This window comes from Pseudopodoces humilis, chromosome 1 (assembly GCF_049639895.1).
Source record: "Pseudopodoces humilis isolate 2021_Gansu_Grassland_sample_001 chromosome 1, ASM4963989v1, whole genome shotgun sequence".
Lineage (NCBI taxonomy): Eukaryota > Metazoa > Chordata > Aves > Passeriformes > Paridae > Pseudopodoces > Pseudopodoces humilis.
The window spans coordinates 57,736,930-57,752,818 of NC_142200.1; the positions used below are offsets into that span (position 1 = coordinate 57,736,930).

The 15,889-nt window shown below is 41.9% G+C and overlaps 1 protein-coding gene and 1 long non-coding RNA gene across 2 annotated transcripts in view; both read left to right on the top strand.

The window, feature by feature from the left end:
• The window catches only part of ZNF407 (zinc finger protein 407), a 335,107-nt gene extending 327,500 nt beyond the window's left edge, over window positions 1-7,607 (top strand). The window contains exon 9 of the mRNA XM_005517307.3: window positions 5,074-7,607. Within this exon, the coding sequence (XP_005517364.2) occupies window positions 5,074-6,425 (1,352 nt within the window). The 3' untranslated portion in view covers window positions 6,426-7,607. The remainder of the gene's footprint in view (window positions 1-5,073) is intronic.
• A 3,183-nt stretch (window positions 7,608-10,790) lies between these two features.
• Window positions 10,791-14,237, top strand: LOC148185101 (uncharacterized). The gene is made up of 3 exons (XR_015774432.1): window positions 10,791-10,895; window positions 11,761-11,827; window positions 13,784-14,237. It is a non-coding gene; the product is annotated as an uncharacterized LOC148185101 (long non-coding RNA).
• Window positions 14,238-15,889: the final 1,652 nt, after the last annotated feature.

The window sequence follows — 15,889 nt, forward strand, 5'->3', positions numbered from 1 at the left end:
TTAGACAGTATTTAGCTAATTGAAGTAGAGATCATTACAAAAATAATTGAAAGAAAACAGAGCAGAAGCTTGTAGCTTGATCAAGACATAAGTTATATTACTGTATGAATTTGAAAAGTGGACTTACTGTATTATTCAAAATACTGTGCTGCAATGTAGACAATAGCTTTTAAAATAAGAAAATCAGTTGCTTGTTCAAGTGATGTTAGACATAAGGTGATTTTTTAATATCTTTTCAATTCCTTACAGGTTGTATTTAATTGAAGGAAAATATGTTTCTTTGCATTCACAGTATTTAATATTCGTTGCATTTTAGCAGATACGAAATGTTTGTTTGTGTCAATAAATACTATACCTAATCACCAACATATGAAAAATTAAGTGTTGCTGAATAGGGAACTATAAATCAGCCTCCTAGAACTTTTATAGAAAAGGAAAAATAGCTGTTTTAAGCTAGCTGTGTAAATGCAGATCATTTCCGTCGTCATAACAGATTATTTCATTTATGACTTACTGCTTTGTCCTAAAGGTGCTCCTTGTGAAGGATGTCCTCAGCCCAGCCTCACCACACACAGCCGCTTGCTACAAGTTTTGGGGAAGGATTAGAATTCTAAAGAGGCTGCTGGCTGAGAGCAAGGTGGTGCTTTACATATAATATTAGCCCAGACTTTCCTCACGCATTACGCGTTTCTTTCTGAGACAAGTCTCCTTAATGCCATCTTTATCTGCTACACGATGCATGAAATCTACTTTCTGTTTTAGAACTGCAGCTGACCCCCGACCCCATGAGTGGCGCCACAATGTGACCTTTCTATTGTCATCAGCTTTCATTCTCCTGAAAATTCTATGAATTTTTATTACAAGTTTTTTTAAACCAAGCTGAGGCTTCAACAAATTACTTGACACAGATGAGATGAAGTTGTTGAAGTAGTGTTAGATAAGTTTTACAGCCAGCATGTGTGCTGCTGAACAGTACAAAGCCAGTGTCCTACAATGTCATACACCAGTAACTGCTGAGCCTACTATTGGATAAATACATCATTTTATGGAACATTGATTGTTCTATAAACCCAATGGAGTATTATGCTCTATGATCAAACCATTTAGATTGTGTGTAGAGCACAGAAAATGCCATATTCAGGATGGTACTAAAAGTGCCATTTGTGTATTTTATGGATGTCATTACGGGGGAAACTTCTCTCTGTAGGCCCTGTTTACTGCAAAATTTTTTAGTCTGTAATGACATTTTTCATTCACAACGTATGCCTTCAAGAGAGGGGGCCCTTGTTTTATTTGTTTCATTCGAGTTTACTGCACAAATCCTGTACATTTTAATTAAATGTAAGCTTAACAAAAGAATAAGGTATTTATTCTGTGGGGAACAAATGATGACAGTAACAAAAGAATAAAACAGACACACAAAAGGAAGTCAGGTATTGAGTAAGAGAGAGGGGAAGAGGTACTAAGCCCTATTTCGAGTTTCCCAGACACACATTAAACATCAAAGCATTTCTTTTAGCCCTATTTCAGGAGTTTGTGGTCTCAGAGAATTAAAATAACCTGTGAATATGGATTTAATGTCTAAAATATCCTGACATTTTCAAATAAAAAACTAACAGTCGCTTAGGACTCCAACTGATAAATAATGGCTCTGCTGAAATGACAGACTTCTTGGAAAGAAACCAATTCTCTGATCATTGCACCCCTAGATATGAAACACCTCCTTACAAATTGTCTGAATATGAGCTCTCGTATCATTATATTTTGTCATTTTAATGCCTATTTGTGTATCTTTTTAATTTGCAGTGACATGCAATCAGCAACAAGTCCACTTTTCCTAATATTAATGTGGGCTTGTATTGCAGCTTATGTTTGCCGTGTCAGCCAACACTTACCCCTTCTCTTTAACCATTAAGAAGGGGCAAGATGCAGGCTGGATTTACTGGGACAACATGGTTTGTTGCTACATACAGTCCAATAATGTGACACGTTCCTTAAATACATAAAAATTCCTACAAATGTTGTGTTGGATTCCAGTGCTTCATTATGGGAATAGCAGCTAAGCCTCAAAATCTGTTGTTTTCTAAATATCTTCCCTACTTGGCTTTTCACTGTTGAAACAAAAGAAAATCAGTAAAATCTGCAATTCATATTTACCATGAAAAATCACTAAAATTGAAGTTGATGTTCCCAGTAAATTCTTGGTCATAGTCCAGTTAAAATTTAAAGTTACAGTAGATTCACATTAGTTTAAATGACACTTGAACTTCTACACAGCTCAACATTAATTCATTATAGTTGAAATGGAAGAATCTTCAGTGGGTGAATCTTTTACAATCTGATTGAGGCTGTTACATTTTATAGGAGCCATTTTTCAAAGCAGTACTGACAGCACTTGAAGTTATTAAATTGCTGAATCAAAAGATGGACCTGCATTCGCATTTATGAACTGTGATGGAATAGCTGGGGTTGCACTGAGCTGAGGTTAAGATGTTGGTGTAGTTAAGCTTCATCACACCCCTTAGTGACAGCAGTATTTACCCATGTAGTTTACTTTAATGGTCAGGAAGTGGCTTAACTCACCTCTGGATTCAAATAGATTAAGTAAGCAGTCAGAATGGCATAATTATCAGTGCTGCGAGGGATTCACCGGATAGCTCTTCACCCAGGAGACTTCCCATTCAATTGCACAGTAAAGACTGGAGTTGCATAGATTCACAGGCACAGCATTTATTTGAGGAGATGAAAACAGGGTGAATTTCCTTTTTCTTTCCCTTCCCCAGACCTGAGCTTCTCCTCAATACACTGATGATGTGTCCTGTACATAAATTATTATGATCTTTAGAGAAAGTTGTCATGATTTTAGTGTACGTGCATGTGAAAATTATGATTGTAGAGTTATTTTGATTTTGGAATCCAGTGAAAAATGCATGATTTGTGGAGTTATTTTGATTTAGTGCCACATCATTGCCAGGCTCCTCTTTTATCTTGTCAACAAAGCAAGATTCCTGAGAGAATTAATTACTTATACTCTATTACAAAATGTGGAGGAGCTAAGATAATTGTCATTTTATGTTGATTTCCCCTTCCTACTTTTCTGCTCTTTGGGGGGTCATGTGAATGTCAGTGCCTACGGAGAGCACAGGAAAAGTGGGAATAAGAACCAATCGTATACTACAGTAGGCTTACTTTCTTATACCTGACAAAGTGTACTTCAATTGCATGTGCCAAATTTTTATGCAACATCACCTGGAAACTCTCTAATGTTTTTAATCATTAATTTTATTTTCCAATGATAACCTGCCTTGCAAACCAGGAATAAGAAAGTTGTAGGGCGTAGGTTTAGACTTGTGAAGGTGATTTGCAGCCTTTCGGCTTGACAAAATTACTTCTTTGTGCTTCACAGTACAGCTCTCTAACAGAAGCTCTGTAATTGGAAAAAGGATGGATAGATGGATGGTTGGATGGATGGATGGTTAGATAGATAGATAGATAGATAGATAGATAGATAGATAGATAGATAGATAACAGTATAAGACCTCGGTCTTTTAATTATTGATATTATTTTGGAATTTTAGTTTGATATGCGCCTTAACATAGCAAGTTGCTAGAGTCTGCAAGGTGCTAAGTATTCAGTCTTGGAGTAAATGAGCTTCTAAGTGTGAACTTACCTTTAAGCAAATGAGTCTGTTTTTTAGAGCCCATTTTAATTCTCTGTGGGATCAGGGTCTGACAGCTCTGTGCTTTGAGTGAAAGAGCCCCCTTAGACCAGTTTTAGTATAATTTGCTTGGTCTCTTGAGTTCAATGAAGCACGTTGTTCACTAGAACTGGCTTGGAAAGTAGTGCTAGCCTGAAATTTCACTGTAAGTGTCACTTTTTTCCTTGCCTGTTTTTATCCCAAGCAAGCCATGGCATAGCTATTTACATAAGTGGTAAGAAGCTACACCTGTTATTCCAGAGACATGATTCCAGTCTGTGTAGATGAATTTAAACTGGGATGTGTATATGGGCAGTCTCAGCAGCATGGACTTAATCAGCCTTCCCAAGGCCCATCTGTCACTAGACCCTCACCTTGTTTGTAATGTCCAGCACCCACTCTTCTCTCTGTGTGCACTGGTTGTGTCCCACAGCTTGCTCCCAGCACACGGAGAATCTTCCTGGGTGCTTCTGGATGGCGCTGCCATGTGGAGACAGGGAGGGATAGAGCTATGCTTCCATGGACATCCACAGAGCTGGCCACAGAGTCCTCTCATTTATGTCTTCCCAAAAGCATGTGGGCCTTTACTTGAAGGGTGATGGCCTTGACTTTGTACAGCTTTGGGCACCATTTGCCTTGCGGAAGCTTTATTGTTAGTGGTGAGAATTGAGAAGGAAACCTTCAATGAGACAAAACCAAACTGGGTGGCACAGCAATCAGCTGGAATATGGAGGTTACAAGTATTATAGTTGATTTCAGCTAAGATGTGTAATTGGGGGGTCTCTGAATTAGATTTTATAGAATATACAGCTTAGGGTAAGAAAACTACCAAGTGTTTTCTCCAGGAAACTGGGTGAATGACTGAACCAGTCACATGAGCTGGAGAAGATGCTGGATGGAAAAGGAAGGGGAAGACAATGGCATCAAAATGACAGCATGGCAATCACCTCCCCAACAAAAGCTGTGTATTAAGATGTGCCACGGTTTCTCACACCGAGATATGTTTAATGTAATATACAATCCTAAAAATCATTACTGGAGTACTGAAATATCACAATAGGATCTTCTATAAAAGATGTGGCTTTTACCTGTATACTGTATTTATCTGGGCTTTTTTAATACAGAATATTTTTTAAAACACATTTAAATTGTTAATAAGCTGCAGAATTGTTACACTCAGCAATTATTTCAACCATAAATATGTTGTTTGGAACGCATGCAAATAGGTTTTGTTCATTTGCTCATTTTATCTGTGTTTTCTGTCAATGAAATCTAAAAATTGACAAGGAATATTTTCCATTTAAGCTACAATTTGTTAAAGTAATGAACTGATACTTGCCATGATACCATTTTAAAAGCATATTTTGTCTTGTAGGCATTGTGTCCAAGTCCTACGAGTGCCGACTCAAGGGGCAAGGAGCAACCTTTGTGGAAACCACGAGCCCTTTTACTGCAGCAGCACTGGGAGAGGTTTCTCCAGTGAAGGAGGCGGCCTTTCGGGGCAGCAGGAGACAGCCACAGTCCCCTGAGGAAGTTCAGCAGTTCATTATTATTCAAGGATACGACGGTGACTTCGCCATCGACGCTTCCGTGGAAGAGACAGCAGCGGCCACCCTGCAGACGCTGGCGATGGCAGGACAGATGGCCAGGGTGGTCCACATTACAGAGGATGGGCAGGTCATAGCCACAAACCAGAATGGTTCCCACGTGAGTAGTGTGGTTCCTGAGCAGATCCTTACAGAGCAGTTAGCAGATGGTGCCACACAGGTGGTGGTGGTTGAAGGAGCAGGAGCTGACATGGAGGAGGCCGTTCAAATAGACGCGGTTCCTGACTCCAGTAGCACAGTACTGCAGCAGATAATGCGACAAGAAGTTTTAGATGCTTCTGAGGCTACAGCCCATCCTCCAGAGTCCTCCTCGGCATTAGATGCCCTGCTTTGTGCTGTGACAGAGTTGGGTGAAGCGGAAAACAAATCTGGACTCCTTGACAGATGCAGGTCTGGTCACAAAGACTTCTTGCAAATGCACAACCCAGAGATGCCCAGCATTCCCAGTGATGCAGAGGGACAAGAAATACAAATGTTCCATGAAGTTCAGGAGTCTCAGGAAGATACCAAACCTATGGAAGTAGTGACAAGGGTCATGCACCCATCGGCTGTAATTGCATCTCAGGAGAGAGCTCAGGCTGCCTTCAAGAACATGGTGCAAGGAGTGTTGCAGTTTGCTGTGTGTGACACGGCTGCGGCCGACCAGCTCATGAAAGAAGGTGTCACCCAGGTCATTGTAAATGAGGAAGGGACTGTGCATATGGTAGCTGGAGAAGGCTCTCAGATAATTATGCAGGAAGCTGGTAGTCACACGCTCAGTGTGCAGAGTGAACACATGGATTTAGTGGAGTCAGATGGGGAAATATCACAGATTATTGTCAGTGAAGAATTAGTTCAAGCCATGGCTCAGGGTTCTGATGGTGACTTCTCTGAAGGTGCAACGCACTACATCGTCACAGAATTGCCACCAGACATGCAGAATGAGCCCGGTGTGTACTCACACACCGTGATAGAGACAGCTGGGTCCCAAGATGTTCTGCAGGCTGGTACTGCTATAAAAGCAGAAGATGTAGCCCCTGATAGAGCGAGAGAACAGTTAACAAGCATGGTCATTTATACAGAGGGTGGCTCACAGGTAATTCAAGGCCAGAGAGATTATAACAAAGTACAAGAAGCATGAGGAGCTTCACATATAGGCTGGGTGCAGAGCAGAGCTGGATATTGCCAGAATCATGGAGGCACTGCATTCCTGGAATGTTTTCTGTAAAGCCTTCTCAGTAGAACCTCCTCCAAGCCAGGTAACAAATACATATCCTGCTAATAGGAGGAGTTCACTGAAGAGGATAATACAATTTTGTTACAATAGCTCTAGTAACTATTATATGGGATTATTATAAAACAAGTGTACTAGGGTACAAAACAGGATAAAAAGCCCCTAGCCCAAAATAGAAATTGTTCTGTTCAGTGCTTTCTTTGTCAATGTTTTTGTCTTAATGTTGTTTTATCTCAGGGTAATTCCCTGCCTTCTGTCATTTTGTATAACATAATCACAGGAGTAAAATAATTGCACTTACGTGTACATTTTGTGAACTGATAAATATGCAAAAAAATACAAACCCCACAATAGCAAGGTAAACAGGCAAGTATTCATACAGTATTGGGTGCCCTTCTTCATTTTAAAGTAGAACAGGTGACAGTTTGCTTTCCAAAATCTTCCTTTAAAACATGCTTGGCTAAAAATATGTCATCAAAATAAGGAAGTTTTTTTGCATCTAAAATGAAAGTTTTCATAGTACTTTACTCTTTCATGGTAACACATAAGACTTTCCCTAAAGAAGAGCTCAAAAAAGCTACACTTCAGAAAATCCTTGATTATACATATTCGGGAAGAAGAACTTGATGCCTGTAACTTCCACTTAATTTTAGATGAGAGTCCTACATAAGAAATGTGCATTTTTTGAAAAAAATATTGTCACTGTCAGTGTTTTGCTTTTCTTATAACTAGTGCTTCATATAAATACCATTTTGCAGTTCATTTTGTGAGCTACTTCTCAAATGTTAGGAGGATTTTTAAAGAAAATTCTGACATTGACATTAACAAGTAGGGGGAAAAAAAGGTGACCTTGTATTTCTTGCTTAGTCCAGAATGTCAGTTATTTACTTGTGGATATACTGCAATTGTTCAATGCAAGTTCATGTTGAAAAGATTTGTTTCATGATAATACTGCTTCTGTTTCTTTAGAAAAATTGTAAAATATAAACTGGCAAGGTTTGGGGATTTTTTTTTCATCTTTCAAATAAAATGTTAGCATTAAAATGAAGCATCATGATTTTTAATATTAAACAATAAACAGAACTGGCATTCAGAAGGAGCAAACGAATGCTATCTGTTATGTCTGTGCATTTTCTCTTTTCTCTTTTCCCTTCTCTAGCTTGCTAGATAGATAAAGATAAAAGAATCTAATTTCTGAAGTGTGCCTCATGCATGCTTAATATAATTGTGTAAGTGTTTAGGGTATAAGCCATGCTGACTCTAGAGATAACTGGGTTTCCTATCATGTTTAATATCTTAAAATTATCAACTGTAAGAAAGTTGGGGTGGGGTAAAACAATAGTTCCTTCCTGAAGCAACTGCTTAAAAATGTATTTTATTATAGGGCTGCTGAGAAAAGGTGCTTCATTCTGGGGCTATAGGATCCTGCTGCCTCTTCATCTCTTATTATTATTATTTTTCAAATTTTATTATTTTCCAAGAGTTGAGGTTGTGTCTTTGTCAAACCCCCAAAAAAGTAAATTTCAAGTTAGACATCAAGATTCATAATTAGGCGAGTTTGACTTGCTCATCTTTCTTAAAAGTGACAAGCTGTTCACTTACTCTTAAATACTGTCTTCAGCAAACAGTGACAGGATCAACTCCCGTTTGTTATCAGGAAAAAGGTGACCTTTACAAAATGATGGCCCTCTGCAAGACTCTCACAGATGTTCAAAAAACTGAATGTTTTTCAGTGGAAATATTTCTCCTTGATCATTTCTCCTGTTAACTGTAGCCCTGTGGTCTTGCAGCTTGGATGCTAATTCTTCGCTGTGCTTAGTCCTGTATGGCTAACCTTTCTGCTGCAGTACAGGGTGTTGACACTGACATGCTGCAGTTTACCATTTGTGATTTATTTAGGATAAATATGTCTCAGGTGGCATTTAATCCTTCATAAAACCAGTGTAGCCTGCAGTGTCAAACCAGCAATCACATTGTATGCACAATGAAAAGAGCAGACCTTTGCATAAAAAAAAGCCCCAGTGGTAGATGTTCCTGTGCTTGGGAGCACTGGAAAGGATTCACTAACCTACCATGTGTTGTAATTACCTGGGAGCTCAGGTTAACGATACTTTTCCCTGTGTGCAGCCTGATCAGGAGAGCTAATATTTTCCTAGGGCCTTTTTTTTTTTCCTTCTTTTTAATGTGCACTTTAAAGTTAACTTATTAGTGCCCTACAAATGTAACATTAGAAATCAAGGGTGACATTCGTTCCTGTGCTGTCATCCTGCTTAAGGACTCCATGGACTGTCTCAACCCCATGCTGAAAGGTTCTCTGCCATACACTGAAAGTTGAGGCTATGGCAGGTCTCTTCCAGCACCTAGGAAATGTCTCTGGCATTTGTCTTGCCCTTGTGCCAGAGCTCCTGGCATAGTCTCATATCATAATCCGAGAGGAGATGACCTGGATTGTTCTACGGATCTTCCAAGCATTCCCACACCTTCTACCTTGGAAGATTGGGCAGCAGAGGGAGGCACTTAGAGTAGAGCAGCATCTGAAAAGGCCCTGACCTTCCAAGGGCCATGCATGGAGCTGGTCAGGCACCTGTGACCTGTCCGGGAGCAAGCTCAGAAGCTGCTGGGGCCCTTTTCTGCCGGCAGCATCCACTGTCGGAGCATCACAGAACTCGTGAGGTGGTTTTAGGAAGGTGCCTAGCCCAGGCAGCCATTCACTACAAGTGTGTTTTGCTGTTTGGTTTGAATACCTTCAGTTGCCTGTCTTCAGAGAATTCAAGGGCTGTGCTGTAATGGAAGTGATTGTTGAAGGGGCAGTATTCCCATGTCAGTCAGTTGCCTCCTGATGTTCTGAATGCCAGAGCCAGTGGCTTAATTTTCTCTTTGTTATCCATTCTGAATAAGCATTAATGAAGTTGGAGCATACTGTGATGATGCCAAACAGGTAAAAATGTGCTTATTTAAGAACCGTGGAACTAGTACGCAGGGGGAAAATAAATAAATAATAAATAAGTTAAAAAACAAATCAAAAATAAACAAAAAAAGACCAACCAAGCAAAAACAAACACCACCATAAGTGAACCAAAAATCATAAGTAAAGACAGAGAAAGAAGAGATATTTCCATCAAGCAGTTTCACCCTCTATTTCTTAAGAATCAGATACACACCTCCTGAGGCAGTGTATTCTGGCCTCTCAATTCAGGCTCCATCTTTGGGGGAAAATGGGAGATAAGAGATAGCTGGAAATGATATTTAGGGAAATATTTCCTATAACAAAAACAAAAGAACCCAAAACCCAGCACCACCCAAAGGGCCCACATACCATTCTGCCTGACTCCCAGCTGCACAACACTGTGGAAGTGAGGTGAGCCAGGGAGTTGATGTGCTGTTGTTATGCACATGGGGATTGTGCATAGCCCTGCAAGCACTGCTGTCATCTATGAACGCTGCTTTAATACCAGGAGTGTTAGCTCTGAGTCCTGGAAGAAATACATTTGTGATTTTCGTGGACAGTGGATTCAGCTCATCTAAAAGCTTGTAGGAACCTCTGTGTTAAAAGTTCCTGTGCCTTGGGCTGGCCCTGAGCTGGACCTGCTCTTGAAATGCAGGTGAGTCCCCTTCAGAAAATCCTGGGGATTGGGAGATGGGGCTGGAGCTGCTGGCAGAGCAGTACAAGGAGCTAGCATTGTGGTAGGCAGAGGCCTTGGAAAGCAATCTCTGGGGCTTTTCTCCAACTTTCCCTGATCAGTAGGCTTCCTGAGCACAACAGCTGTAAACAGAATAAAGAGAGAAGGGTGAAGATTGAAATTAAGTTAGTTCAAGTGAGAGGATTAAGTAACACAAAAAAAAGGTCATTCATTTGGCAAAACAGAGAGGAGGTGTGAGTTTTCACTTATTTTACTGAGCAATATTAGCCCATAATTTAAGATAGTGTGTGGCTCACTCAGGCTACCCCCGTTCTATCTTGTTGAAGAATACAATTCGTTTTCTGCTCCTCTAGGGTGATATCATTTTATATGAAGAAAAAGTTAGCTCAGATGGCAGTTATATGTTTCGGAAGCACCTTCTAATCAGGGATTGGTGATTCATTATTAGCTTCAGCAGGCGATCCATCTGACATGTAAGGGGAAAAAATTAGCAGCTGTCACTGCATGATGAGTTAATTTCCTGATAGGCCTGACACTGAAAAGCCATTTGGAGACATGGAGATGGCTGATGAGAAAACCTGGTGCTGGTTTATAATTGGAGAGAAAGAAAGGGCAGAGAGACAGAGGGAGATGGGGGAGGGACAGAGGCTGCTCTACAAGTGGGGATGGATGTTTGTGTATTTACTAAATAGACGGTTCCACAGTAACCTGCATCTCTGTGCACACACCTGGGTGGGTAAGTGATAGGAACCAGGGCCTTTCATTTTCCTTCTGCCTTGTGTCATTATTTCCAGTCGTTTGTAATTAGTACTGCAGACGGTTTTCCGCTCACTCCAGCCCGGGTGTACAAGCACGCGATTGGGTTATCTCGCGGTGACATTGAAACCTGACATTTTAGAGGAAAGGGGAGAAAATGACGCTACTCCTTTAATGGTTCTCGCTGCAATTTTCTTAATTGCAGCTTGAGATTTCAATCAATCATTTAAAAATAAACTTATCTGAAACAAATATTGCTAAAACTTCCAAGAGCACAATTGTGAATGATGAGTGCTCAAGAAGCCTCTTGTAGAGGAAATATGTTCTTCAAAAGATGTAAGCAACTGGCGCTCTGTTTATCCTTTTTAAGAATGGTAAATAAAACTATGGGGAAATTAGGCATTCAAGACCAAATGCAGTCCACTGTGGAATCTGCCTTGTGTGTGTAATTGGGACAGCAATGCAGAGTCCTTCATATGTATTAAATAAAGCTAATAGGAAGCTCTCAACCTGGGACTAATTCCTTCAGTGGCTGTGCACGTAAGGTTCTGCTTTAAAGGGTTTTTTTTTTTTGGTCAGGGGAGCTATTTAGGTAAGGTATCTAATATGGACAGCATAGGAAGCCAGGCTTTCCTTTTAACTGGGTAAAAAAAACCAAAACAAAACAAAAAATCCAAACAAACAAAAAAACACCACACAATGAATATTTAAAGGAGTTTGTTTTTTTTTTTAATACGGTAGACTGTAATGGGATTTTCCCCATCATCAGAAGATAATTTTTGACCAGGAAGAGGACAAGCCAGTAACTCCACTTGCACAAAACTAATTTTGACTTTTTCTATTAGGATGTTCTTAAATGATGGCCAAGGATTTGGGAGCAGTGATGGAGAAGCAAAGATCCACTGTAGACAGGTAGATCCAGCACGTATCATGCAATTGAAATTGATGTGTGTGTATACACAAACCAGGATTATGTCCTGCAATGTAACAGGACACCTGACCTTGTTTAAAACACATTCCTGTCTTCTGGCAGCAGCACATTTATCAAGGCTACTTTGAACAACCAGTTGTACTGCGTAGTCCTGCCCCGGAGGTCGGTGTTAACTGAGAGCCATCGGGCTCTGGGAATTTCTGATGAGTAAGAATAGCAATCCCCAAAGCAGCAGTAGATTAATTCTGGGGTGGCATTTCTTCCATATTCCTCAAACTTCTGATTGTTCCTACTGCTTGGAATCCTTATTACTTACTGCAGCTTTTGCATGTCTTGATTCAGCTTCTTGGAGATTCTACACACAGATTCCCATTGCCAGTTTGTCATGTTTGGGAGTGAAGCACATGGCTGTTCCAGGAGCAGAAGAATGGGTGACTAGTTAGTTACCTCTGCTGGAATGCATCCCTTGATATGTAAGTTCAGGATCCGTGCAGTGCTCAAGAGACAGATTTTGAAAGTAACCCAGCTCCTTGGGAGGTCTGGTTGGATAACTTGAGTGTCATGAGGGGACATCTGGTAAGGCAAGTGAGAAATAAAGATTGAGTAAATGCAAGGGAAGTAGTCAGAACCTTTGATTCTCTGTCTGCTAGGAACCGAGCTTGTTATGGAGCTTCTGAGAGCAGAAACAAAACTGAATTATCAAGAACCAGAAGCCACAACTGCTCACACATAACAAAGCCACACACACCAGAGCTGAAAGACAAGGATATAATAAGAGGTATATAAGAGGCAAAACCCAATGTGCCTTTCCAGCACCTTCTCAGAGCCCAAATACAACTCCTTTTTCCTCTCTGTTCTCTCTTCTCCTCCACCAATGACACAGGTGACTTGGTGGGCACATTCCAGTGACCCTGCTGTGCCCTGCAGGACACAGTGTCAGGTTTGGAGATCTGGCCATCAAGTGCTGTAAGCACTCCAGGCTAGGAGTGGTCTTCTAACACCTCCAGATTCCCATAGGGGAGACACCCACAGAGAAGACGTGTCTCATCCAGGTATAGAGGGTCACCAGTGGAAGGAAAGGACTCATTTCTGTGGCAGATAAAGTCCTTGCTAGTGGCTGTCTTACTCTGAGAGAGTTTCAGTACTTTCTCCCAAATCCTGCTAAGCTGCTTCTATCTGCCGATGTGCTCCTCTGTCGTGGGGGTGTAGAACAGGTTTGTGTTTTCTGCTCAGCATATGGTGGTGATTGCTGGTGTTGGTAGCTGTGAAATCCAGATGCCCAGCTCCAGGAGGATTTTTCCCTTGCTAGGGACATCTGGCCATCCTCTCAGCCTTACTCTTTCTTCCCCTCATTTTTGCTTGGAGTCTGTAAGCTTTGCCTATGTATTTGCAGAGCAGATAATTCAGCTGATTTATTCTTGTGCTTTAATTCAAGGTTAAGAAGGAAAAAGCAAAGGGAAGCCTGGGGCTGTGTTTGTACCTGAGGACCCAGACAGGGACATGTCCCAAGCCCACTGCCTGCTCCTGCCAGGGCAGCAGAGAGGTTGATGCTGCAGTGGCACATTGAACAGACATGATAGCACTGTTGGCTGGCAGCAGCTTGGTGGGGATGGCAGGTGAAGGGAAACCGAGAGGGATGCATCCAAACACCAGGATGGCTATCTTGCTTTGGCTCAGAGCAGCTAGGCACCATGTGGGGCGTTTCTGCTCAGACTCCTGCCTTAGATCCATATGCAAGCTATGATGATAAAATCCAGGGACAGCAGGTACTGCAGATATTTAAAGCAAATGGAAGAAGAAATTTCCAGAAACATTTCTGTCTAGTACCTTGGATCCACAAGAGAAATGCTGAGTGACTGGTGAGAGTCTCTAGATCTCCTGACTTATTTTTGTTATTATTTTCCTCAATTCCATAAGTGAATTTCTTGTTCCTGCAGGTAAAGGGCTGGCTCTGACAGGAACAAACTAGCTGCATACCTGGTCATCCTGCCAGTGGACCACTCTGCTACAGAAAGTGTCTTGCTGGGCTGTGATATGATCTGTGGGAGACAGATGATGTGGACAAATGCCAGCTGCAAAGGAGCAGGAGACAAGTCTTAGGCACCATGCCTGTTGGAGGCTGCAAGAGAAGATACTAAACCCGTTTGCTGTTGTAGTCTGTTGGTATCCAACTCCAAAATTCAATAGACTAAGTGCAAATGTGGCAGAAACTCTTACCAGTCTGCTCCTTTGCCCAGGGTGCCCGGGTTTGTCTTCTAGTCCCTATTTTCTGGCCTTCTGCTAGAGACCTAAAATGGCTCTACTGACCCCTCAAAGCCCCTGCAAAGAATCAGGGATCCATTTCTTCTCCTCTATTCTTCTAAGGTGAGTTCACGACAGCTCCTGCTACCTCACTCGACACTCAGCAGCAGGAGTGAGCTCCTGTCCCAGCAGCCCAGCCATGGTTCCTCTGCAGCATGGGAGTGACTGCACCCCAGCAGTGCAGGGGATGAGCTCTGCCATGCCACAGATGGGTGCAGGGCCTCGCTCAACACAGCTTTTCAGTCATTTGTCTCAGTGGTTTAGTGGGTGGCCCCATGCCTGGTTTATTGCGTGCTGTTGAAAGCCTGTTCCAGAGGCAGGATGAGTCATTTTCTATGGTCATTTCTTCTGGTACTTGTCACTCTGATGTCTGAGTGTCTCCCAAGCCATCACAGCTTTGTCCTCCTTTAGCCCCACTAAGGTATGAGGAAATGTTTCTCTTCTTTCACAGATGGAGAGCTGCAGAGTACAGAGAAAGATCTCCAACAATTTGTGGGGCCTTAAACAGATATTAACCTTAAATCCAGATATTAACTTACCTTAATAAGGCTTAGGTAAATAGGAAGATATCCCTGGTATGTTACCATGACATCTTTCTAGTGGAAGGTATCCCTGTCTGTGCTGAGGGGTTGGAAATAGCTGATGTTTAAAGTCCCTTCTAACCCAAGGATGAGTCTCCGATTCTGCTGGCCTTTGGTGTCCCTCGCTGTGAGTGTGCTCAGTGCACCCACAAACCAGACACCAGGGGCTGATGTGGGTGCTGGGCAGAAAGAAACATTTCTTTTGTTTTCATTGCTGCACCACATCTCTTCTCCTTGGCCCCTGACTGCTCCTGCTGGCTTTAGGGGTTCCTGCTGCAGATACCTAATAGAAAATTTCCCTTTCCGCATAGGAAGCCTGGGGCTCGCGGGAGTGTTACACACACAGGCAACAATACTGCATGGGGTTTTCTCTGGTGTACGAGCTGGCACAACGGGAAGAGCCAGGCTTTGAGTGCTCCAACAAGGAGATCCTTAACTTACCTGCCAGCCATGGTTGCTTACCTAACACACTCACCCAGCCACGCAGAAGAGAGCTGCTCCACTGGACAAGTGGCAGCTCACAGGGCCTGTTCTGCCTGCACTCCCAAAGAGATGAGCATAGCTCCCTGCAGGAATAGCTGGTGATGAGGAGTCATCTGCCTGCACAACGCTCTGGGTGTTAATTCAGCGTGAAACCCCCAGTTCTGCTGTGCCAGACAAGGCATGTGTGGGAGATCTGGTTTCTTCATCCAAGCAGCTTTCTAAGAAAGCCCCTTTGATAATCAGTCTGAAAGATTGCTGAAGTGAAAATTAAACCACTCTAAATGCTGTTATGGAAACATACCCATCACAAGCAAGAGCTGGATTTCTGTAGTTGCCACACAGTAAATGGATGAGGCTCAGCTCTGATGTCAGACCAGCTTTACCTTGTGCATGTCCTCCAACGTCTGGTTTTCCAGTTATGAACTGCAGTAATTGTGATCAATCAAGCTTTATGCTCACTACCCACATATTAATGAATCTGCATCCCATCTTCTTTTTTTTACAATCTCATCAAATCTGTTCCAGATCCTGTTTACATCAAATTTTGTCTGCAGCACACTTCTAAAATATCCAATTTGGAATTCCTGATTCTGCACCAGTTCCTCAGACCGGGTCCTCAGTATATCAAAGAACAACACCTTCCTGAAGTAAAAGAAAAATGAAAACAGGAGAGCTTTC